The following is a 25,226-nucleotide window of genomic DNA, read 5'->3' on the forward strand; positions in this document are numbered from 1 at the left end:
AGAACTTGTCTGTGACTGTCTGTGACTGTCACCACATATCTAAGCAGGGCAGCAAGAGGGGGAGTGAGGTTTGGCCCCTGTGAAGTAGGGAGCTGGAGGAAGGTCAGCCAGAAAGCAATTTCCCCTTGCCCAGATAGTGGCAGGTGGCTGGCCTCTCCCTCAAGTGTCAGCGTCTTAAAACAATACTGGGGTATGTTATCCATGCACCCTTTAAGCACAGGAAAGGTGAGACCAATATCCATGCAGTGGTTTCCAGTGGCTGTTGTAATAAATTACCTAAGCACAAACCCAGCAGTTTAAAACAACAAAAATGTATTAACTGACAGTTTGCAGGTCAGAAGTCTAAAATGGGGGCACCTGGGTGGCTCAGTCAGTTAAGGGTTTGCCTTGGGCTCAGGTCATGATCTCAGGATCCTGGGATCCACCACCCCTGCATTGGGCTCCCTGCTCAGTGGGGAGTCTGCTTCTCCCTCTCCCTCTGCTGCTCCCTCGGCTTGTGCTCTCTCTCATGTCTGCTCTCTCTCTCATAAATAAAATAAAAATCTTAAGGGGCACCTGGGTGGCTCAGTGGGTTAAAGCCTCTGCCTTCCGCTCAGGTCGTGATTGCAGGGTCCTGGGATCAAGCCCCTTGTCCAGCTCTCTGCTCAGCAGGGAGCCTGCTTCCTCTCTCTCTCTGTCTGCCTCTCTGCCTACTTGTGATCTCTCTCTGTCAAATAAATAAATAAAATCTTTAAAAAAAAAAGTCTAGGGGTGCCTGGGTGGCTCAGTGGTTTAAGCCTCTGCCTTTGGCTCGGGTCATGATCTCAGGGTCCTGGGATAGAGCCCCACATCGGGCTCTCTGCTCAGCGGGGAGCCTGCTTCCCCCCGCCCCCTCTCTCTGCCTGCCTCTCTGCCTACTTGTGATCTCTCTCTGTCTATCAAATAAATAAATAAAAATCTTAAAAAAAAAAAGTCTAAAATGGGTGGCAGGGCTGTGTTTCTCCAGGAGGCTCTAGAGGATAATCTATTTCTTTGCTTTTTCTAGTTTCTAGAAGCTGCCTACATTCCCTGACTTACAGCCCCATATCCCTCCAACCTCTGCTTCTGTCCTTGCATCTCCTCAGACCCTCATTCACCTGCCTCCCTCTGCTTAAAATGGGTCCACCCAGGGGCGCCTGGGTGGCTCAGTGGGTTTAAAGCCTATGCCTTCAACTCAGGGTCCTGGGATCAAGTCTCGTGTCCACCTCTCTGCTCAGCAGGGAGTCTGCTTCCCCCTCTCTCTGTCTCTGCCTGCCTCTCTGCCTACTTGTGATCCCTGCCAAATAAATAAATTAAATAAATAAATAAATAATAAAATGGGCTCATCCTGATATTCTAGGATGATGGCCTATCTCCTTATTTTTAAGCTAACCACGTGTGCAAAGTCCCTTTTGACACGTAAGGTAACATATTCACAGCTTTAGGGATCTGAATGTGGACATCTTTGAAGGGTCATTATTTTCCCTACCATACCTCCATCAGGTTCTTCCAAATGACTGTGTTCTCCTGGACAGTGGCCTCTCCCCCATTTGGCTGCAGGAAAGGCAAAGCTGTCTGCAAACATTTGTGTTTCTATCTGGATCCCCCGGGAAGGGCAGGAACTAAGAAATGATTTAGGCTGGTGTTTCTGATCCTGAATCAGCTTTCTCCAAGGGACTGCTTGAATCTCTAGATGTACATTCTACCTCAAAAATTATCACTTTCCAGTAAGTTTGTGGAATACAGAATTCATACTTTCCCTCCTTAGACATTCACAATCCATACTGGCATTTGAAAGGTCCGGAGGAGCCCTCCTGGAAAGAAACTGACTTCTCTCGTAACATTTCGTGGAACACTTTGGGAGCGATGCACTAGATTGTCCTCCAACTCTGGTCAATGCCATGGAAATAGCTCTGCCTGGTGTCTGCACACCTCTCCAGGTCCTCTTACAAGCCCAACGCTTGAAGCCATGCTTCCTGCCATGAGGGAGTAGTCAGTCCTTCTCTTACACTAGCCATCAGGTGCACTTTGGCAAACCCAGAACCTGCTTATGGACTCACACGTACACACAAAGTATGTGAAGTAACATATTGTTTAGGTGTCTCAGTTCCCCCTGGAAACTCATTTCCTGGACAGCTAGGTAGGCCCCCCCACCCCAATTCTTCTCTTTTCCCTCTCTGTGACTCCAGCTCTCAAAACTCAAGGGGGAAAAAATGAGCAAGGAAATGGCGTGTCACCAAATAGACTTATGGGTTTTGCTTCCCTCCCTTACTTGTCAAATCAAACACTTAGGCAGATTGCCACATGAAAACTAAAACAGTTTCTTCTTTCAGCAAATGGTTGCTATTGTCAAAACAGAAGAGTGTGTTCACTGCCTTATTGCTGGTGTATTCTGAGCTGTGACCTGGCACTCTGCTACATGCTTGTTTGATTCACTGTAGCCTTTCTCAGAAATCACTGGAAGCTTGGGAGATAGCACAGAATCTCAGAAGAATACTTGGGATCACTCACTCAGTCCAGGTTTTCTTCTGGAATCCTGGACTTTTCCTTAAGCATCCCTAATTAAGAGGCTCTTCATTTATGTTCATACATTTTACAACCATCAACTGCCTACACACCTCAACAAATCTTTTGTACTAGCGTCCTGGCAGACCAGGCAATGAGCCTCCTCTATACGTCTCAGACGCCTTCTCTCATCTACCTATACCTTCCATAATAGTAAATATTTATAGAATGTATGCCACACGGTAGGCACTATGCCAGCCCTTTTAGTTATGTCATCTTATTTCATCTTGACCACAGTCCTATGAGGTAATATCATTACTTTATGGACAAACAAAACACAAAACTATCTACGGAGTCTTTTTTACTGCATTTGCTGGTTTTACTGAGTGTTTTCCATTTTTCCATACACTGAAGTGCTAAGCATTTTCCATTTTTATCATCAGGTCTATGAGGAGGTGTTAAGGTTCTTCTTTTGCAGATAGAGAAACTTGAGGCTTCCATAAGATGAGACATGCCACCACAGTCACAGAGCTAGTAAGAGGAAGAACTAGGATCCAAACCTGTGAGTGTCTTCTATTAACCCTTCACTGCCTCCTTCTCCCTGTTGTCTTTCCAGCCAGAGGGGTCCTCTGTATATCAGTGAATTCACAGAGCATTTATTCATCATCCCAGTCTTGGTACTTGTCATTTTCTGTACAGAGCTAAATTTCTCCTCACTGGGCATCTCTTAATCTATTTTGCTTTCCTTAGCATACCACTCATAACATAGGCTCCACAAATATAAGCTGGTTTAGAGTAAGTCAGCTTACAGCTATCAGGACCAGCAAAACAAATGAACAAAACAAACAAACAAACAAACAAACAAACACAGTTTTCTGATGAAGAGTTTCCAGGTCTTGGTTGATTTCTTCATTGTTTCAGGAAGCCGCTACACAATGGTATTCAGTGCAGGGGATGACACTGAATGGTTTGTCCCCACTGCTTATTTTAGCAGCTACCAAGGCTGTTTGGCCAAGTCCCCTCGGATCTCCTGGGGAGGCCAAGGCAGAAAGGATCTCTAAGTCAGAGTAAGCTCCAGCTTCTGGAAAGTGTCTGACACACAGTAGGCACTCAACAAATATCTCTTGCATAACAACCAGATACAAAGTCACGTGGTACAGGTTCCGCATTTAGGGAACCCATTTCACGGGTTCACTTTCACCCGTGAAGTGATTCTTAGAAATCATTTATCTAGAAGATAATAATTTATTCTCACCTAAATAATAGCTTACCCACCTTCAGTAGTAAAAATAATGTAAAATGATATCCTGCAGATTCTTTTGGCAAGAAAGGGGAACACTGTATGAATACTTAGTAACACTCTGCTGGATGCATGGCTGATGCCCACGGATGATCCTGAAGGACCTTCTGCTCCATACTGGTCCCCATGGGGAAATAAGTGCTATGGGCTCTGTTTTCTAAAGAAAGTTAATGACAGTATCTTTCTACCCAAAGATATTTCTTGTAAGGAAAACATGCTTTTGAAAAAGCCACCAAATTAGTATTTTCTTTTATTTGTATAATTTTGAAAAAAAAACCAAAATCTTTTATTTCAACAGTACTTCTGCTGCTGCTTTTCAGTAAAAAAGAAAATAATGCCATTAGAAAGCTGCCTACAGATTCTGTTAGATCTTTATTGAGTGTCTACAAAGTGTTCCATTGTGCTAGCCCAACCCCTAAGCCAATTCATACCAGTGCCAACACATTTCGATTGCTAGACTTTTTCTCCTACTAGATCAAGAGCATGGCAGAGATGGACTGTTTATCACACTGTTCTCTCTTCGTCCTGGGGACACAGCTGGACTGTATTTCCTAGGAACCCTTGCACTTAGCTGTGACTATGACTATATAGCTAAGTTCCCACCGATGGGATATGGCTAGAAGGGATGTGTGCCTCTCTAAGCCTGGCCCATGTAATATCCCATACACACCCCTCCAGCTCTTGCCATTCTGCCTGAGCTTGACAAAGATTGACCCTGAAACCTTGAAGGCCACAGGGAAGATGGCAGAGCCTCAAGAGAGAAGGTTTCCGTATCCCTGACCACTGCTTGGAAAAAAGTCAACCACAGCCCGAGTACCTCTGCTCTAACCTTACATAAGTAAGAAATGCTTCTATCATGGTTGATCCATTTTACCGTCTTGGATGTGTTTGCTAAAGTAGCTAGCATCAGGATGTCCTGAGATTTTTACAAAATATAAATACTGACACATTATTTATAAAATAGTGACTCTAATCATTATACGTCAGATCAGACGCTAGCTTATAAAAGAACCAAATAATCTAGAACTAAGATATCACTGTAGACTAGGTTCTACTCTAGATAAACCATCGAAGGTGCCAAAGATTTAAATGTTATTGAATATTTGAAATACAGAAGAGAATGAACCTTGAAATACAGAATATTCTTTTAATTGATTTAATTTTTCTGTGACACAAGAAGAGTCTGCTATTGCTTGATTTCAGGGATAAGTATATCTTGGTCCAGCCTATTAAGCACCAGTGTTTAAAAGAAGGATAGGGGCGCCTGGATGGCTCAGTGGGTTAAAGCCTCTGCCTTCAGCTCGGGTCATGGTTCCAGGGACCTGGGATCGAGACCCACATTGGGCTCTCTACTCGGCAGGGAGCCTGCTTTCCTTTCTCTCTCTCTCTCTCTCTCTCTGCCTGCCTCTCTGCCTGCTTGTGTGATTGCTGTCAAATAAATAAATAAAATTAAAAAAAAAATAGAAGGAGGATAGTTTGTCCCAGAGCATTCATGCAAGTAGACATTTCTGAGGCTTTTTAAAAAAACCTAGCTGGTGAGAATTGGAGTTGTGAGCTATAGGCTCTTATCTATATGTAGTAATTGACATATTAGGGTCACTTTCTTACCTTCAGAACTGTATGATTATATTTGACCACTGATAGTATTCCATAGTTTAAACTGATCATAAAAATACATTATTTGAATGTTAAAATGTAAGGAATATGTATTTGTCCTGTGTAGATGTAGGAAATATATCAGGAGACACTTTCAGAAATTTAAGCTCAAGCGAAACCTAAGAAATTTAAGCCTCAACCGCAACCAAAGTCCAATTAAGTAAATTATTTATTTTGTTATCCAAAATATAAGGAACCTAACCTAGTTTAAGGCCATCAAGTTAAAGTGTAATGCCAAATTAAGATTACCCACCAGTTCTCAAAACCTGTCCTGTTATTTGAGAGGTAGGGCGGGGATCGTGGTGGGTAGGGAGGGAAAAAAATGAAACAAGATGGGACCAGGGAGGGAGACAAACCATAAGAGACTCTTAATCTCAGGAACCAAACTGAGGGTTGCTCGGTGGGTGGGGATATAAGGTGGCTGGACAAGGGGGAGGGTATGTGTTACGGTGAATGCTGTGAAATGTGTAAGCCTGATGGTTCACAGACCTGTACCTCTGGGGCAAATAATACATTATATGTTAATATAAAAAATAAGTAAAAGATACAGAAACAAAACAAAACAAAACAAAAAAACCCTGTCCTGTTAATGCAGTCAAGACCTTGTAAGTAGATGGTATCAATGGCACTTCTGGAAAACTGCCTTTGATGATTACAGCTGTTCACTCTGGCCCAAACGCATCCCAAATAACTTACTGAAAATACCTCTCCAATCAGTCTTCTTTCCATCTCCACTGCTCCTACTTTTATCTAGGCCCCCACAACTCTTACCGGGTGTAACAAAGTATCTACTTTCAACCTGGGTTCCTTGCTTCCACTTGTGCCCCTTATCCAGATGGTTCGTTCCTCCAAGGGGTGCCCAAAGCAATCTCTCTAAAGCACAAGTTCTATCACACCACTCTCTGGCCCCACCCCATTCCAGCCTATCCTATTACCAATCTCCCCACTCCCTTCACTCCGAAGCCACTAACCTCCTTTGTCTTCCTTGAATATCCCCAATTCTTTTCCATCAGGTTTTCTCTGCCTGAAAGGCTCTCCCTCCAGCTCTTTACATGGCTGACTTTTCTTCACCCTTCAAGTCTCAACTTAGCTATCACCTCCCCCAATTCCCTTCTTGCCCTCTTTATTTCCTTCATAGCACCTGTAATACCCTGTAATTTTATTCTCTATTGTCTGGAAACCTAGACACCTTATGAGGACATGAACTTTTCTTTCTCTTTTTCTTTTTTATTACCTTTTGTAATGTTTCAGGCATCTTACCCTCAGAGATGGGTGGATGAGTGGAGGGACAGTGTAGGCAGTAGATCATTTCAGCATTCTTTGTCCAATGGACCATCCATGAGAAACTGTACCATCACATATGTCAGTTAAGTGTTACTGTCCTGTCCTGGCAGGCATCGTTATAAAGCCAGCCCAATTTCTGCTCTCTTAACTGCGTCTCTCCTGGGAACATAAAGAAATTCTAGTTCTGGGGCCATCCATTCGGCCCTTTCCACACAGTGAGTCTTACTGTTAAATGAAAAATACCCAAGTTGGCAAAACTGATCATTCCAAAAGGATATGTCCTGATATTTCATTATCCATCACACAAGACTATTCTGGCTTTGAATTTTAAGCTATCCAACTTCGGAAGAAGCTCTTTCAGGAGAAATAAAAGTCACCTCAATGCAGAGTAAAACTATAAGTCACTTCCTGGGTTCCTGTATCTTGGACTTAAACCCTTAAAGGAGAGAGCAGTCGAACCGACAACTATATGGAAATCCAGTGCACACTTCACTTTGCTTTATGGCACTGGGTCAATCTGACAGAATAGCTTGTTTTCCCAGTTCTGATGAACTGAAGGAGCGTTGTGCCTACAAATAGGTTTCCCAGATGTTCCTCTGTACATATAATAGGAAATGCAGAATTGGATCTGGGCACGGGCTCTGGAAATGTCAGGGCAGTCTCTCCAAAACTGAATGGCCCTGAGAAAGCCAACATTCTCAAGTGACCACACTTTTCCCCACTTCAAGCCACAGTGAAGACATGCTATCCCAATCCAGCTGAACTAAAGAACTCCACTCTCTAACTCGACATGAGAAAAGTCAGTAAGCCCCTGTAGAACGCCTGCCAAGAAACTGCCCATGAGCAATGTGATATCGGCCCACAGAGGGAGGTTACACGAATCGTCCCTGCAACGCATGTGGTGGTAGTCAGTCCTATAAGATGACTGCTGGCGTCTTTACCCAGGACATTCCACTGTGCTCTCTTCTTGAATGCCCATAGAAGAAATGCCTCCCAGGACTCAGTACCAAGAAAAGCTTTGTTTCTCCTAAGGATTTAGCTTTGCTGATGGTTTGTTTCACCTTTTGGACATTGTGATTACTTTAACAGCCTGCATTTCCTCTTTGCTTCTAGAAAGCCCAGGGACAGATTTGCCATCCTCTTCAGTAATGACACTGGACATTATGACATGCATTCTTACGTTTCAACTGTACCACTGACTTCATCTTGTTTTCTTACACATGTTTTCCCTCAACTCTGGTTTCTTTAAATACTTTGTATTCTCTTGTATTGTATGTATTTTATAAGCTGCTTCAAATCCTTTTGGGAATGAAACAGGCTATTAATGCACAGATACACACAGTGGATTTTATGTCAAACCTGTTACAACCCTAGATTCTACAAAAATATAAGATGGCCTCAGACAGACCTGGGCTTGAATCCTGATTCTTTTTTTTTTTTTTAAGATTTTATTTATTTACTTGAGAAGGTCAAGAAGATTTTATTTATTTACTCAAGAAGGTCAGAGGAAGAAGCAGACTCCCTGTGGAGCTGGGAGCCCGATGCAGGACTCGATCCCAGGACTCCAGGATCATGACATGAGCCAAAGACAGTGGCTTAACCAAATGAGCTACCCAGGTGCCGCCTGAATTCTGATTCTGCAGGTTTCTAGCTATGTTATCTATCTCAGGCAGGGCCCTTAATATTTCCATTTCCTCTGCTTTAAATTAAGGGTAATAACATTCACACTGTACTGTGGGTATGAGAAATAATGACAATTTATATGAACATTTGATACTTAGTAACCACAAAACAAATAGTGTCTTCTATTGTTAATAACAACTATGCAGACTGCTACCAAAAAATACCTATTTTTAGTATATGTGCTGCCGAAGCGAGCACATACCAAAAAATACCTAAAGGCAATGTCTGGAAGACACAGAGACACCAGCACATGGAGGATATCACATGACTATGCAGGCAGAGCCCGGAGTGACACACCTAATAAGCTAAGAAACATCAAGAACTACCAGCAACCACTTGAAGCTAGAAGAGGCAAAAGGAGATTCTTCCCTAGAGGGTTTGGAGGGAAAATGGCCATGATGACATTTTGATTTTCGACTTCTAGACTCCAGAACTGTGAGAGTATAAATTACTTATTTTAAGCCATGCTGTCCATAGAAATCTGTTATGTAAGTCACAGGAAACCAATACAGCCCCCAACTCCTATAGCCCCAAATGGCAGAAGTGAAATAGCCAAATCATGTTTCAATACAGCTGACATGTGCCAAGGTCTCACAGACACATACCTAGCCAGCAAGATTCATTTCATGGAAGGCATATGCTAGAAGAGCACGAGGACCTTGACTTTAGGCTTAAATTAATTAATTCCCCTCTCTGACCTTCAAATAGCTCATCTATAACAAGGGATTAGGTCTAGATCAATGACAGCAAATGTAATTTAAATGGGAATGGTATGGGGCACCTGGTGGCTCAGTGGGTTAAGCCTCTGCCTTCAGCTCAGGTCATGATCTTGGGGTCCTGGGATCGAGCCCCACATAGGGCTCTCTGCTTAGTGGGGAGCCTGCCCCCCCTGCCTCTCTGCCAACTTGTGATCTCTGTCTGTCAAATAAATAAATAAAATCTTAAAAAAAAATAAATGGGAATGGCTGCCTGAGATGCTATATTGAGGATTATGAGGAGTCATCTGGACAAAGAGGCACAGACAGATAAAGAGTCAAAATATTCCATCTTCATTTTCCTCATGCCTCTGTGACCATCCTTGTCTTCCGCTTCCAATTTCTTTTAAAGATTTTATTTATTCATTTGACAAGAAGGGAGAGTGGGAGAGGGAGAAGCAGGCTCCCCTGCTGAGCCGAGAGCCAGATGCAGGGCTCGATCCCAGGACCTTGCAGTCACGATCCGAGCTGGAGGCAGATGCTTAACAGACTGAGCCACCCAGGCATCCTGACTGCCCGTCTGATACTCATTAACACTTCTCTTCCTACATTAAACTTTCTCCTTAGACAAACCAACTGATTCTTATGGTCTTAAATTATCACCTATAGTTTCTGCTAATAATTTCAAATCTATCTCTCCCATCTAGATCAGCCTCCTGTCCTCATTTAGTCCCACATATCTAACTGCTGGATGAACATCTCCATTTGGCTATCCCATAGACAACTCTAAGCAACTCAAGCATAACAAAACTCACTAGTTGCTCCCCTAAGCCTGCTCTTCCTCTCATATGCTTCCTCTTACTTGGTGACACAATGTAAGTAGTTAGAAAACTGGGCTGCTTCCTGGTCTAGTTCCACTTCCTCACCCTCCCATCCCAAATCAATTATTAAGATTGATGGCAATCTTACTTCCTAGGTAATTCTCTTCCATACCTACTATCACTATCCTAATTCAAACTTCCATCAGTTCTTGCCTTTCAAGATTCAGCTCTGGTTATCACTGCAAGGACAGGGACGACTCTGGCTTTTCTGTCCCTGTATTCCTGGAATTTGTCATCATGTCTAACACCACAGGCAACAGATGATGATGATGATGATGATGACGACGACGATGACGATGACAATGACGATGGTGCGTATCATTTAATGACCACTTACTATGTACCAGGCACCGTTCTCAGCAATTTGTATCTCCACAACCACCCTCTAGGGTAGGTTCTCATTATCCCTATTTACTGTCAAAGCACAGGAAGTTTAAGTGACTTGCTCAAAGGTATACAGTTGTACCAAGAGGTCGCTAAACGGATTGAAATTCAATTTAAATTAAAATAAAGTCATAAGGTAAAATAGTGGAACAGATACCTATTTGTTCAATACATATTTACAGAACATGTATTATGATTAAGCCGCATAAGTAAAGATACAAGTAAACGAATACGTGAACACATTAATTTCAGAAATGGGGGGAAATCTCTCAGAAAACTCAGTCCAAGCCACTTCTCCAGGCCTGAACTGACCCGGGAACCTGGGAAACCAGTCCTTATCTACAACTCTGAGCAATAGTAGGGGTAGCAGACTTAACTCAGGGTTTCCTCCTTTGCTATCCCCTTCCCCACAAACCTGAGAAGCCATTGGGAGGTACTAGAAAGAGCTATAGTTCCTCCCTTCCTGGCCTCAAAACAGTGACAGTGCCCGGCCTCCAAGATCCCCTCTCTTTTGACTGTAGGTGGGCTGCTCCTCTCAGCGGAGGCAGGGAGAACAGAGTTCGCTGCATGCTGGTGAAAGGCTTTCACTGATGGTATTGAGGTCAGAACACCTATGTCAGCCTGATTTTGTCCCCAAGTAGCACTCTCACCTTGGGCAAGTCAATTCACCCCTCTGACCCCAGTAGTCTATCTCTCTTAAGTGTCCTTCCAACCCTACATTCTATGATTTAGATTCTGTACTTCATAGGCTACCAAGAGGCAGGGGTCTTGGCAAGAAGAGACCCTTCCCCCACTCCCTCTGGCTCCAGTAGATTATTCCTGGACACTACTCCCAAACCCAAGCATTGCTCAGATCCTAAAGAAATTCTAAAAATTGAGGCATGTGAGTCTTCTGTCAGTCTAAGAAAAGTCCACTTAAATTTTCCCACAATAATGCCTTTCTTTGTTATTCATAAATGTTAGGAAACCTATGACTGCATGCAAGCTGACAGAAATTAAAAGAAGACCCTGTCCTCATCTCTGCAATGGCAGCTACCTTTTAAACATTTATCCAAGATAGGAGTGCCTGGGTGGCTCAGTCAGTTAATCACATGATTTTGGATTTCGGCTCAGGTCATGATCTCAAGGTCCTGGGGCTAAGCCTAAGGCTAAGTTGAGCTCCACTCAGGCTCCATGCTCAAGAGGAATTTAGCTTGAGTAGTCTTTCTCTCCCCCACCCTCTGCTCACACGCTCTCTCTCTCTAACAAATAGATCATATAAATAAATATAAATGTGTGTGTGTGTGTGTGTGTGTGTGTGTGTATCTCCAAGGCAAAAGGATATGTCTGTCCATCACTCACTCCACTCTTGCTGTTTCTTCCCAGACTGTGGCACTCTTGGATGTGATCCAGGAAGAAATCCACGTTTACTCAGTGAGTCCATGAAAGCCCCATTAGGGTTCGAACCGACCAAGAGAAAAAAAAAAAGGATCCAGGTGGAAGCTATTCTGGTAATCCCCAAACTGAGGGTAGGTTTTACTGATGTTGGATATTTATTTACTTAAATATTCACTTCACATGGTAAATGTCTTTTTGCCAGGGATCATTTTCAAAAAGCTAAAATTCCGCACACAGGTTACTATGTGCATCATCTGAAGCTGGGTTATAAACTAGAACCCAGGGTAAGTCTGTCCAAAGACCTCCTTAAGGGTGACATGATGAGAAACAAAACAAAACCCAGAGAACCAAACAAAGCTACTGGGAGCATTTACTATAACAGGGAAGTGGCAATACTGGGGGAAGGAATGCTCTCAGAACCTCGGTTTTGCTTGCATAGCAAACTTGACGATCCTAAGAAATCACATGGCAGTTTTTTATTCAACAAATATTTAGTATGTTGATATAAGAGATGCCATGGATACAAAATTCAATAACTGTCTGGACAGTTAGGCATGTGAGTCACCCAAACAACACAGATCTATGTGATATCCCGACTGTACAGGTATGGCTGTGCTTATGACCTCAGCAGCCATGGGGAGAAAGCAGTGGAGGTCGGAGCTCCTACCCAGCCTTCTGTGAACTTGTCAGTTTCCCCAATGCTGAACTCTGTCCTCCCCAGATCCCTACACTCAAAGAACCAAATCACCCAATAATTTCCCTGTCACTGAGACACAGTTTCATTCTTTCAGTCATCCAGCAAATAATTACTCAGCACCTACCTTCTGCCAGGTGCTGTGAAAGACACCTGGATCCGTCTGATCCGGGTGACCCACTTATCTCGGGCCTCATACTCATGAAAGGTTCATAATGTAGATTGTTAAGATTATATGCAAATGATATCATATATACAGTCAGAGTTGCACTTACAGGATTAAACTTTAAAGCACATCAGAACTTTTATAACGTCGGTTTAGCAACTGTCAAAAATACACACAAATCTCCCCACTACCAGGCCACATATCATCCAAGGAAGTGATCTGGGTCCCTCCCCATCACTGCAGGTCTTGCGGCACAGTCAAGAGAGGACGGCAAGCAAGCCAGTTGTACTGTGCTCACAGAACTTTGTGTTTAGTGGGGAGACAGGTATGGAATAAGGACATGTATCAGACTAACAACCAGTTATCTCTGGGAGAGCAGCATGGCGTAAGGCTGAGCAGGCAAGCAGAGCTTTCCCTTTATCTACAGTGTTCAAATTTTTACTATAAAGACATTTCCATGTACTACTTGTATCAGGTAGATCATTAAAAGACCAGCCAAGAAGAGGACGAGAAGAGCATGAGAGAGGCTGACCCCAATGCGAGAGGCAGGGAGAATGAGCCAGACACCAAGATCGAGCTTCAGGGTTGGTCTGGAGCTAGAGGGCGGCACACCCCTTTCTGGTGACCATTCTCTGCATGGCCTGGGGAGGGCACTGCCAGAGAGGGACGCATGGCTCCCCATCTCAGAGCTCTCTACTGGGCTCAATCACTTTCTGACCCCACAAATAGAACCACCTACTTTCAGGTACTGAGTAACATAGATGATCAACATGTTACACTCACCTTGGTATGAAACTTGCCTTTTTGAGGACAGCAATAAATCCTACCAGAGAATAATACTAAATGCTCCCAGGCTGAATCACAGTGATCCTGTCTAGACTAAAATGTCTCATCTCTCCACTTTGTCAAAGTGTGCCTTGCCCATTACTGTTCACCCTGTAACCCATATGAGCTTTACACGGTTCTATCGGCAAGAGGGCAGCCCCTGACCACATATAAATGATCTCAATAAGAAATAAGACCAGAAATAAGAAATAAAAGCAGATATCATGGAAATACCATTAGCTATGGCAACACACAGATTACTAATGACAGATGGAGCAGTTGTTAACACAAAAATTTGCAGATAAAAACACTGCCTTACACTGTCATTCTTTTCCATTTTCCTGAGTATCTTCTGAGATATACTCACATGGCATGGCTTTTGCAGAACAGAGACAAGACCAATGACTGATCATCCAATAATACTTCTGATCAGAGCAATTTGTGTGTGTGTGTGTGTGTGTGTGTGTGTGTTTGAACACATGTGCGTGCACATGTAATATTTTCAGCATGACAGGTGCCCCCTGGGAGTGTGCTATGCACAGTTTTTAGGGAAATATATACAAGTAAAGTCAGCACGGAGTTATACAACTTGAATGCACCTCTCCGAGAGGTGAACAGCCAGCAGAGACAAAGTTTCCTGTAAAGGGTTTCATGTCTGAGTTCTACTCTAAAAGCTCAATGGGAGTTTGTACAGTGGACAGGGTTACTGGGTAAAATAATGGGACACCCAGTTAAATTGGAATGTGGTGTAAATGCCGAGTGGTTTTTTGTTTTTTTTTTTTAGCATAGGTAATTCCCAAATACTGCATGGGTGTTTTGTATTTTTATTTGCAAAATTAAACATAGATAAGAACTTTTTAAAAGCTAACAGTGGAAGAGGGGAAGATATCCATGCCAATCATCTTTCCTTTTTTGTCATGAATCTTGTCACCATCAGCATCAATTAACATTTACAGCACATGGGGATGAGGCCCATGCTGTAGGGAAGACCTATGAATTACACCAGCCAAAATGCTCAGAATGTGCCTGCTTCTTCACTCATGGACTCCTTGAGATCATGCACTCTACCTTATTCTTCATCCTCAAGACCCACCCAGTGACTGGCATGTGGTACTAGCTCAAAATACAGTTTTGAATAAATAAGGATGAGATATGGAATGACTATAAAGGGAAGAAATTTGGGGTGAGCAGGATAAAATGACAAAACTGTACATGGCAGAGAACAGAGGAACTGTCAAGATGGTTGACAACAGCTACATCTGTAGCCGCCCCCATCGACTGTGAGCAGAACCTTGGAGCGTAGTAATTCAACTGAACAAACTCTGAGTTTGGTTTAGTAAGACAGAACCGTCTCAAGTGCAAGGAAGTCTAAGCATTCTAAGTGGGCAGGGCAGGGAGAAATACACAAAGTTGGGAAATCCATAATTATGCCCTTAAAAAAAGCCATAACAGAGGCAGACAACACATTTAAAAGCCCCAAAAAGGGACAAGCAGTTCCTTCTAGGACAAGGTAACAAGCTTTAGACGTAAGAAGTTGTATGAGCTATATAAGAAGGTATGGCCTACAGAGATGCTTTGCACTCTACAGACTGTGTGTATGTTTAATCATAAATATATATATAAACATACATATTTTTATTAAAAGGTTGCAAACATGGTGCACTGAACTCCCACATATTCTGTGCTATTCTATGGAATGAGAACTGAGTCTTGGGGTAAATTCACATGTCCTCTGGAAGTATCCTAGAGCGGAACTTGGGTGGCTCAGTGGGTTGGGCCTCTGCCTTCGGCTCAGGTCATGATCTCAGTGTCCTGGGATCAAGTCCCATATTGGGCTCTCTGCTCGGCAGGGAGCCTGCTTCCCCTCTCTCTCTGCCTACTTGTGATCTCTCTCTCTCTCTCTGTTAAATAAATAAATAAAAATCTTTTAAAAATTAAAAAAAAAAGATTTTTTTTTCTGCACATATATGCACATGTAGGTATTTCACAAACATACTGTCAGCCTCTATATACTACCCATGTAAGCTTGGTTTTAAACTACAAAGTGAATTTACCCAAGTGACCAAATATACTTAACCACCTATCTACTACTGAACATTTAAATTGTTTTCCCTTTCTTTTCTTTTTGTATGATAAACTTCCTGACAGCGAAGTCTTTAAAGATGTCCATCATTATTTCTTGGGGATAAATTCCTAGAGGGAGAACTGCTGAGTCAAAGACCATGTGCATTTTTAAGTCGTTGGATACATATCACCATTTTGCTCTCTAGGAAGGTTGCGTCAATGTATATTGTTATGATTATAAAATATTAAAGGGCTCGTTTTCAAAATGTTTTCCAGGTTAGTCACCTCATAGAATATGTGAAATCGTTATTTAGAGAGTGCACACATAGAGTAATATATGTAGTAAGTACTTCTATGATGGGTATCAGAGGCGTGGGAAACATTAGGCAGCCGTGGGAGGTGCTAGTTTGGGTTTAACTAAAGGAAAGGCTAGTTGCAGAGTAACAACAGTTTCTTTTTTTTTTTTTTTAAAGATTTTATTTATTTGACAGACAGAGATCACAAGTAAGCAGAGAGGCAGGCAGAGAGAGAGAGAGAGAGAGAGGAGGAGGAAGCAGGCTCCTGGCTGAGCAGAGAGCCCGATGCGGGGCTCGATCCCAGGACCCTGAGATCATGACCTGAGCCGAAAGCAGAGGCTTTAACCCACTGAGCCACCCAGGTGCCCCGTAACAACACTTTCTAATGACAACAGAAAACCAAGCCAGCTTACAGTAAGTGCCATGCTCAAACTGACCAACTCTGTTTTTCATCTTCTTTGAGACCCAGGAAAATTAAAAAAGAGAAAATATCCAAATAGAGAAGTTTAATTCAACAAGAGTAGGGAAACCTAGGCTATGTTCTATTCTGGTGGCCTTGCAATCAAATAATTAAAGTCATTTGGCCAACATTTTTGATTAACTCAACGAGAAAGGCCGTTTGGCTACATGGCCAGATCCAAAAAATAAATAAATAAATTTCTTTAACAGATCGCTCGCCCTCTTATGTAACAGGGTTGGATGGATGAGTGTATAGAGTCAGGACTTTCAGTTCTTTCTGAAACAGTCTGCATCAATCTTGTTATGACAATCCTGGAGTTCTGGGATGGGTCATCCCGACTACTAAGGTAATGCAACGCTAATGCTTTGCTCACTTTAAAGAAAAAGATTAGCATTTCTAAAGTCAGCATCACCCAAAGTCAAAACAAACCTCAGAGGCAACGGAAAGGGGCTGAAACCCTGAGAAACATAAAATGAGGAATGAGAAAACTCCTCCCCACCGAAGATTATTCAGGTGTATAAAAGGCACACGTCGGGATACTTAAGACCTAAAACATCACTGTCAACCCTGAGTCTGGTGGATTTTTTTAGCTTGAGGGGAAAAAAAAATGAGCACAAAGCCTGACGTGATTCGAAAGTGTCTGTGGCCTGCATGCCTTGTGGGTCTCCTCATCACTGGCATCCTCTCTCTAGACTGTAACTTGCTGCACTTCCACCTGAGAAAAGTCACCTGGCAAAACCTGAGACTCCTAAGCAGTACGAGCAGCTCTTTTCCTGCAGAGTGCCTGAGCGAAACCAAAGCGTTTGAGTTGCCCCAAGAGATCCTGTCACACACCCAGCCTGTGAAAAGGTACATCAAGGAGGCCTTCTATGAAATGTCTATACAGGCCTTCAATATCTTCAGTCAGTACACCCTCAAATCCACTTGGGAAAGCGACTATCTGAAACAGATCCAAATCGGACTTGATCAGCAGCTGCAGTACTTGGAACAATGCCTGGAGGAAGAGGAGCAGGAAAAGGAAGACTGGAAAGAGGTGACAGAAGATGGGATGAACTGGTCAGGAGCTCTGGTCCCCCAGCTGAGCAGCCTAGAACTGAGGCGGTATTTCAATAGGATAGACAACTTCCTGAAAGAAAAGAGATACAGTCACTGTGCCTGGGAAATCATCCGAGCGGAAATCAGAAGATGTTTCTACTACTTTCAGAAATTTGCAGCCCGACTCAGGAAGAAATAAGGTATATTTTTTAGAATTAAAATTCCCTTTCTCTCCAACATCTCCCTCTCCTTTGTCTTCTTTTTAAGAATTTTTGGGCTATCCTATAAGCCAGCCCACCACTGGTAACGGTGATTTAGGTCATGTTTGCTGTCTCTAAAGTTGGCTTTGAGACATCAGCTACATCCACCTTTCTAAGAAGTGCCAACCACCGCTGGGCACCAACAGTCTTCTTAAAAAGTTCTGAAGATAGTTTTTTTTTTTTTTAAGATTTTATTTATTTATTTGACAGACAGAGATCGCAAATAGGCAGAGAGAGTGGGGGAGGCAGGCAGAGAGAGTGGGGGAAGCAGGCTCCCAGCTGAGAAGAGAGCCTGATGCCGGGCTCAATCCCAGGACCCTGAGGTCATGACCTTAGCCGAAGGCAGAGGCTTTAACCCACTGAGCCACCCAAGTTCCCCTGAAGATAGTTTTAAATAAAGGAATAAGATCCTTTCCATGTTCTACTCTTTTCTTTCTCTTTCTTTTGCTATTTTTTACTTGCATTGCTCTATGGCCTTTGAACTTCACCATGCCAATGTTAGAGGATATGAATGAGAGAATGTTGCAAAATGTAACACCTCAGTGATTTAACTGTCATGCTGCCAAGGCTGTGTATTCTGTGATAGCTGAGCATGTATAAAGGAGCTTATACAAGCTTTCATTGAGTTAAAACCCTTCTTTTCTACCCCCTGCCCTCAAAAAAAAAAAGGTGAAATTTCTGTCCTATTTGCTTCTCAGTTTGGTTTGTTTGAAATTATATAGTTTGTAGGATGGCATTTTCATTTTATTTTATTTTTTAAAAGATTTTATTCATTTTTTTTTTTTTTGACAGACAGAGATCACAAGTAAGCAGAGAGGCAGGCAGAGAGAGAGAGAGAGAGAGAGAGAGGAGAGGAAGCAGGCTCCTGGCTGAGCAGAGAGCCCGATGCGGGGCTCGATCCCAGGACCCTGAGATTATGACCTGAGCCGAAAGCAGAGGCTTTAACCCACTGAGCCACCCAGATGCCCCTCATTTTATTTTTTTAAAAGAGAATGAAGATCCTCAGTGATATCAGATAGTTGAATTAGATGGCCATTAAGTTCTCACTCATCCTTTGAGAGCCAATGATTGTAATGTAGAAAACACAGCTCATTCCTACTGCATACTATTTGATTTCTACATCCAAGGGCATGGAAAATGCTGCAAATTATATATATATATATATATATATATATATATATATATATATATATATATATATATATATGATCTGTTTTTCTGTGTTTTTTTTAAATGCCTGAGATGAAGTACCTGCATATTTCACACTGAGTTGTACACTGGATTTTCCCAATAGGAAGACCACTTTCTGACTGTTAAGTAGACTAGTTATAATAATACATGACACTTTAATCTCATTTATCTTTTTAGAAATTATTTTGTATCCAGGTTACCTAGATTGTTTACTTAAATTTTCTTGTGTGATCCTTCATCTGTGTTAATCCATCATCCAGCTGAAATTAATTTTTTTCTTCCTCTCTCTCCTCCCCATTTCAGAATCCTGTACACCGTCAAGCGAGAATTAACAAAAAGACCTGTGGCTACACAAATGGCAAAAGCACAAATGTACCTGCTTCCACCCTTGGGAAACCTCCCCTGCTATATACTGTTTCAAAAGCAAGCACCCGACCTATTTAGATTCAAAGTTCATTCCAGTACAGGGCTCAAATGGTAAAGCCAAACAGAGAATCTTATAAAACAGAGGCAAATCTCAGGCAAAAATTAAAAGTTGTGGATTATGGTATCCTGGCTATCAGTGGAAGGAATGTAAATAAAATGAGTTAGTTAAATCCATTAGTAAAAACAACTCATTAAGAGTTGTTCTAAATGAAGAAAAAAAAAGTCACCATAAACTGTAAAGATGATGGGGGTTGCAAGCTACTAAGCAGAAAGTATCTGGTATTTTCCAAGAATTTCTCTACTAATGCTTTTTTTTGCACAGTCTCCCTAATAACTCTACCAGAGATCATGTCAGTCATTTCAGTAATTTATGGTTGCAGTCTTGCCAAATGTTTGCTATGCTAGAGGGAAGAGAATTGGCACTTCAAGTCAATAAAGATTGTCCGATTACAAGGGCAGGGTCAGAAGTCAGAACACTATGCTTTCACTAAGAGCACCTCTAGTCAGAAAAGGGAGAACATCCCCCACTGAAAAAAATTGGTTAAGGACATAAACTGGCATCATCATAAAGGAAGAGATACTAACAGACAACAGGAAAAATGTTTAATCTCATTTGTGGTTAAAGAAATACAAAAGACGACAAGAGGATACCTCCCATCCATCTGGCAGAAATGAAAAAGTGTTAATATAAAGTATGAGCGGGGTGTGGGATACAGGAAAAAAAAATCCTCTTGTATATTGTTAGACAGCAGGTAAAGTGGCACAACTTTCCTACAAGACAATACGGCAATCTCAAGTATCCTAAAAAGTACACTAACTCTTTCAACCTAGCTATACTAAGCTCCAGAAATTAATGGATTGAAATGATTGGGTAACACTGTTTACTAGAGTCTTATTTATAATATCCCCTTTCCTTTTTTCTTCATTTTTACCTCTCACTATTGTCTATGTTTTCTACAATGATTTGGGGAAGGGGAGGCTAATTCTAAAGTTAAAGAAACTGTTCAAGCTCATCTTTCACTGCAATTACCCTATTTTCCCTACGGGGGTAGACTGGGACAAACACTGCCCTTTCACGTGATTAATGATGCCTCTGGGCACTTCTTAAGCAACCCAGGTCTGCCCTGTTCTACTCCTGCTGCTACTAAGTAGCTGCTAAATTTCAAAGGTATCCTTCCTTAGGCAACGAGACCTTTGTAAAGTGCTTTCCATTGCTTCAGAAATTTCACTTTTTTTCTTTTGTTGGTGCCACTGGTAATATCCAGAAATCACTGGAGAAAGTGCTTCCTGAGTTAGCAGTCTCCTTTGTTTTTCTGTTTATTGAATGAAAGTCAAATTTCTGGTAAGTCAGATAAAGGGAAAACTCCCAGAACTGTGCAGAGGTCCCACATAAAACGCTTGAGTGGGTACCTAGGTCACAGGTGTTCTGATGGAAGCTTGCTTCCTCCCTCCCCAGGCTCCGGGAAGGGATCAAAAGGTAGAGAGTAGAAAGAGTGTAACTGAGCTTCCCTGGAATTGGAACGACTGGGCCTCCATGAGAAAATGCTGGAAACACCGATACAGTAAAGCTGAGCGTGCACAGCTTCTAACAGGTGCACAGGCTTGGCCTCCCCTCACCGGCAAAAACGACAGTCTGGGCACCGTAAGGGAACTCTGCCTTCTCGGAGTGCCTACTTTGCTGTTGCCCTACCTCTTTAATAATCCACACTAAGAAGAGGCACGATGTGTAAGCATCTGACTTGAGAGGGAAGGCAAAGAAGCAGGGCCACCTATAACCTAACAGGCGCACCCCCTGGGGAACTCGAAGGCAGTTCCAAGCCACTGGTTCGCAAGAACTTGTTGGCGTGAACACTGCCCTGGCGGCGTCCCTCTGCGCGGTATCCTCCGGATTTGCTTTTTCCCAAATGCTTACAGGGGGACTGGGATTTCAACTTGGAGCCCTACCCCTAGGTCAAAATTCCACGTTCAGTCTGGAGGGAGCCATCTAACCACTGTTTCTAGGCAAAGTCTTGAGGCTTCTTGGGTTGCTTCCTTCTCCATTCTCGCCTGTTCTCCAGTCCCTGAAAACTCGCAGACCCCAGGACCTCGGCTTTCCGCCTACCCAAAGTGCCCTTATCCCGTCCCCCCTGCCCTGGAAGTGGCCCAGCCACACGCCTTCGGGCGGATATTTAAATCCGCTGGAACCACCCAAGGACACCCTGGCGGCGGGCGGAAGGTCTCTCCCACTCTCGGGAAAGCGGCACCCCTCTCCGGCTGCGCCCTTCGCGGCGCGTCTGGGATCGGATCCGAGAAACGCGCCCCGGGCCACAGGCAGCCGAGGAGGCGGGGAAGCAGCAACTTTCCCTCCGCCCTCTAACCGCAGGGCCTTGGTGCGGCGGCCTCGCGGGGGCCGGGCTCCTCGCCCTTCCCCGTCGGGATGCCGGACGGCAGCGGGCCGTGTGGCTGGCGGGAGGTAGGGGAGTGCGGGGAAGACCCGGGGGGAGTCCTGCTCTCCGCGAGCCCCGTCAGATGTTGCAAAGGCAAACAATAGGGGAGACGCGGAGAAACAAAAGGCCATTCGTCACGATCTCCACGGGCGCTGTGGCGTGGTCCCTGCGGGGAGGACGTCTGGGAGGCGGTCAGGAAGGTGGGTGAAGGGGGGAGCCTGAGGGGCCTGCAGTCAACGGTGCTCACTTGCCTGGCACCGGAGGGCGGCCCTTTTCCATTCGGAGAGGGATCCCAAGGCAGGGAGGACAATCAAAGGAAAGTTAAGGGGTTTTCACCTTCCTCGGCGCAGGGGAAGGGAGGGGCTGGATTCCAGATGTTTGACAGTTGTTGGCCCAAGGGGGCAGCAGAGCTTCCCCGTCCTTCAGCCACGCGCTCCCTCCCCGAAGCCCCAGTGCCCGGGGCGAGCGGGCCGGCGGAGCGGGCTTCCCCGGCGCAGCCCGCGCCCAGCCTCCGCACGCGCCCGGAGCGCCGTGCTCCCGCCCAGGCGCACTTTCGCAAAAAAAAAGTTTGTCTTCCCGCCGCCCGCAGCCCGACCCGCACGCGGCAGTCTCCCGCGATTCGGGACGCTTCGGGACGCACTTGTACCCCGCGGGCCATGCATTTTACTGCTAGACCTTTCACAGTCAAGGCCCGGGAGCCCGGGCTGGGGACGGGACTCTCGTTCCCGCCCGAGAAGGGCACGCGAGGAGCCGGCCTGAGCCGAGGCGCGGGCAGGGGTCTGACGCGGATCGCAGCCCCGGAGCCGCCGCTCACCCCCGCCCCCCCCCACCCCCGACGCGTCCTCCCCCAGGGGCGCCCCACACCGCGGCCCGCCCCGGCACCCCGGAGGGCGAGCAGCTGCCTGGCGGCGCCACCTCGCCTCGCCGCGCGCGGGCTCTCACTCACCGTGGGCTTTTACCTTCAGCCCGCGGCCCTGTCGGCTCCTGCGCCGGATCAGCCGCAGCCGGCGCCGGAGGAGGAGGACGAGCCGGGGGCCGGACGGGCGACGCTCGCGGATCCACGCGGCGGGCGCGGAGCGAGCGGCGAGGGGCCAGCGCGCGCGGTCTCCACGAGCGCGCGGGCGAGCGAGCGCGGAGTTGGAGCTCCAGCCGCCGCCGTTCTGAAGTAGCCCCCACAGGCGCCCAGCGCGCGGCTGTCGCGCGGGGGCGCCGACCGGGGACCCCTGGCGGCCGCCCGCGGAATGGCAGCTCTGTGAAGTCAGGTCGCCTGGAGGCTCATCTTGCCGCCCGCAGAGGTGAGGAATGGGCGGTGTATGCGGGCTCCAGGGCTTGCCAAAAAGACCGGGACCCTCTCACGAGGGCGGAGAGCGAGAGAGCATCAGAAAGTTCGCGTTCTGGGTCCAACACAGCCAAGGCACCTAGAAAGGGGGAAATCACCTTCTCCAAGATTTTGTCACTTGTTGAAAAAGACTGTTGGAAAATACTGACGGGGGGGGGCTTTAATCATTGGAGAATACTGAGATTCTGGCGGCTTTACTAGAACAACCTGGGAGTAGTGGACTGAGAATAGCCTTGGAAGCCGGGCACACCCTGCGACTTTCTACTGTGTGATTTTCGGTCTGTGACTTCTAAACCAGTATTTTCCTCTGTAAATTGGAAGAGCAGTATCTACCTTGCTGGGTGGTTTTAAGGGTAAACTAAACATAGAAAGCATTATTTTTTTCTTCTTCTTTTTCTTTTTTTTTTAACATAGAAAGCATTTTTAAAAAAAAAAGATTTTATTTATTCACTTGACAGAGATCACAAGTAGGCAGAGGGGGGGGGGGAGGCAGGGTCTCCGTTAAGCAGAGAGCCCAATGTGGAGCTCGAATCCCAGGACCCCGAGATCATGACCTGAGCCGAAGGCAGAGGGTTTAACCCACTGAGCCACCCAGGCGCCCCAGAAAGCATTCTTAATAGTCGGAATCACTAGATAAAAACTTCCTGAGGAGGAGCGCCTGGGTGGCTCAGTGGGTTAAGCCCCTGCCTTCGGCTCAGGTCATGATCTCAGGGTCCTGGGATGGAGCCCCGCATCAGGCTCTCTGCTCATCGGGGAGCCTGCTTCCTCCTCTCTCTCTGCCTGCCTCTCTGCCTACTTGTGATCTCTGTCAAATAAATAAATAAAAACTTAAAAAAAACCTTCCTAAGGAAAATAATGCCTTCCACATCTTTTTATTTCCCTATAGCTCCTTAGTACATGCCGATTGGGGAGTACCAAATGAGTAGGTACTGGATTTTACAATTCTGACTACACACTTTAAAGAGGTATGGAAATATACATATATAATATATGTTATATATTATATATATATATATATATATATATATATTATTTATTTATTTGAGAGTGCACGTGCACAAGCAAGGGCAGAGGTGAAGGGCAGAGGGAGAGGGAGAAGCTGACTCCCCACTGAGCAGGGAGCCCAATCAGGGCTTGATCTGGAGGCTCAACGGAATGAGCCACCCAAATATCGGGAAGTATGGAAAAATAGTAAGTAGAAATGAGGATGCATGCAAGGTCAACATCATTCCCCCAAAAGCAATTTCCACCACTACTAAATGAGAACCTCTAAAACCACACATTTTCTGCAATATTAAGTAATTTCTGATATCATAAGAAATATTTGAATGACAAATAGTTATAGTCTAATGATGTTAACAGTGGATTAAATGATTCCACTTAATTCTTGGGCAATGCAAAGATATTGGAGATTGTGAATAAGAAACTCAAATATGAGGGTGAAAAATAGTCAGATGCAAATATACGGCCATTAATTAGGCAATGATTCTTATTGAGTAATGCAGTTTCATTTCCAAACTGCCTCAAACCCTAGTCACTGCTTTTAAAGCTTTTGTCCTTTTGGCCTCATGGCAATCAGAACACTCTCATGGTGCAGAACAATCAGGATGGAAGTATCTCTTAATTACCCCAGTTTACCTTTAATTGTCCTTCCCTTTCACTCACTAGTCCCTAAATGGGAAGTCTCTTGCCTGCCTTGCAATACCCTTGGCATGATCTTTTCTGTCCATTCAAAAAGGAAAAATAAGGGGTTTTTTGCCTTAGAAACTAAAGCCAAACACTGAGATCCGACTCTGCCCTTGGAGAGCTGACTCACGGTCCAGAGTACTGATGAGCAAGACATGCACGCGGTGAAGAGGGCATTCAGTTCTAATCAATAAATATTAATGGAACCATCTCTGCCTCTCTCCTTGCGTTTCAGCTTTGCCTGTGGGAGGAGAGAACTTTCATCCCACTTTTATCCCCTTAGTGGCGATTTCCCCAGGGAGGAATGGTAAATCTTGTGACTGGGAGGGAGCCACCCATATTTCCTGGATAATTTTCATCAGTGAGAGGGGTCATTGTAGTGAATAATACCCCAGTTCTTGCCCATTCTCTCCTAGCTTCTCTGCCTATGACCTGGTGTGCTGGAGAAGGATGGGGTCCACCTTCACAGTGTGCTCGGAAGGGCCAGCATTTAGATTCAAGCCCTCCTTGGTCCTCCTGCATCTTTGTGTGGTCAGGCTACTACAACAAAGCCTGGGGGCTTCCCAAGAGCAGAAAGGGGTTTCTCACAATTCTGG

The 25,226-nt window shown here is 44.6% G+C and overlaps 2 protein-coding genes across 3 annotated transcripts in view; one reads left to right on the plus strand and one right to left on the minus strand.

Annotated features, from left to right (window-relative positions):
* The window catches only part of MOB3B (MOB kinase activator 3B), a 201,353-nt gene extending 178,540 nt beyond the window's left edge, over positions 1-22,813 (minus strand). Inside the window, exon 1 of one of the 2 annotated variants that reach the window (XM_082694542.1) lies at positions 22,552-22,813. The gene's annotated coding sequence lies outside the window, so the exon portion shown is untranslated. The remainder of the gene's footprint in view (positions 1-22,551) is intronic. The other variant, XM_082694541.1, reaches the window with a different exon arrangement.
* On the plus strand, positions 16,072-24,837 carry IFNK (interferon kappa). Its single transcript, XM_082694543.1, has 5 exons — positions 16,072-17,502; positions 19,057-21,805; positions 22,571-22,900; positions 23,831-23,909; positions 24,709-24,837. The coding sequence occupies exon 1, from the start codon at positions 16,875-16,877 to the stop codon at positions 17,499-17,501; it is 627 nt and encodes a 208-aa protein (XP_082550669.1). The 5' UTR covers positions 16,072-16,874; the 3' UTR covers position 17,502; positions 19,057-21,805; positions 22,571-22,900; positions 23,831-23,909; positions 24,709-24,837.
* The last annotated feature ends 389 nt before the right edge of the window (positions 24,838-25,226 follow it).

The sequence above is a fragment of the Mustela nivalis genome, assembly GCF_964662115.1.
Source record: "Mustela nivalis genome assembly, chromosome: 13".
Taxonomy (NCBI): Eukaryota; Metazoa; Chordata; class Mammalia; order Carnivora; family Mustelidae; genus Mustela; species Mustela nivalis.

Coding starts and splice junctions, on each gene's coding strand:
- IFNK (XM_082694543.1), top strand. CDS start 16,875: ATGAGCACAAAGCCTGACGTGATTCGAAAGTGTCTGTGGCCTGCATGC.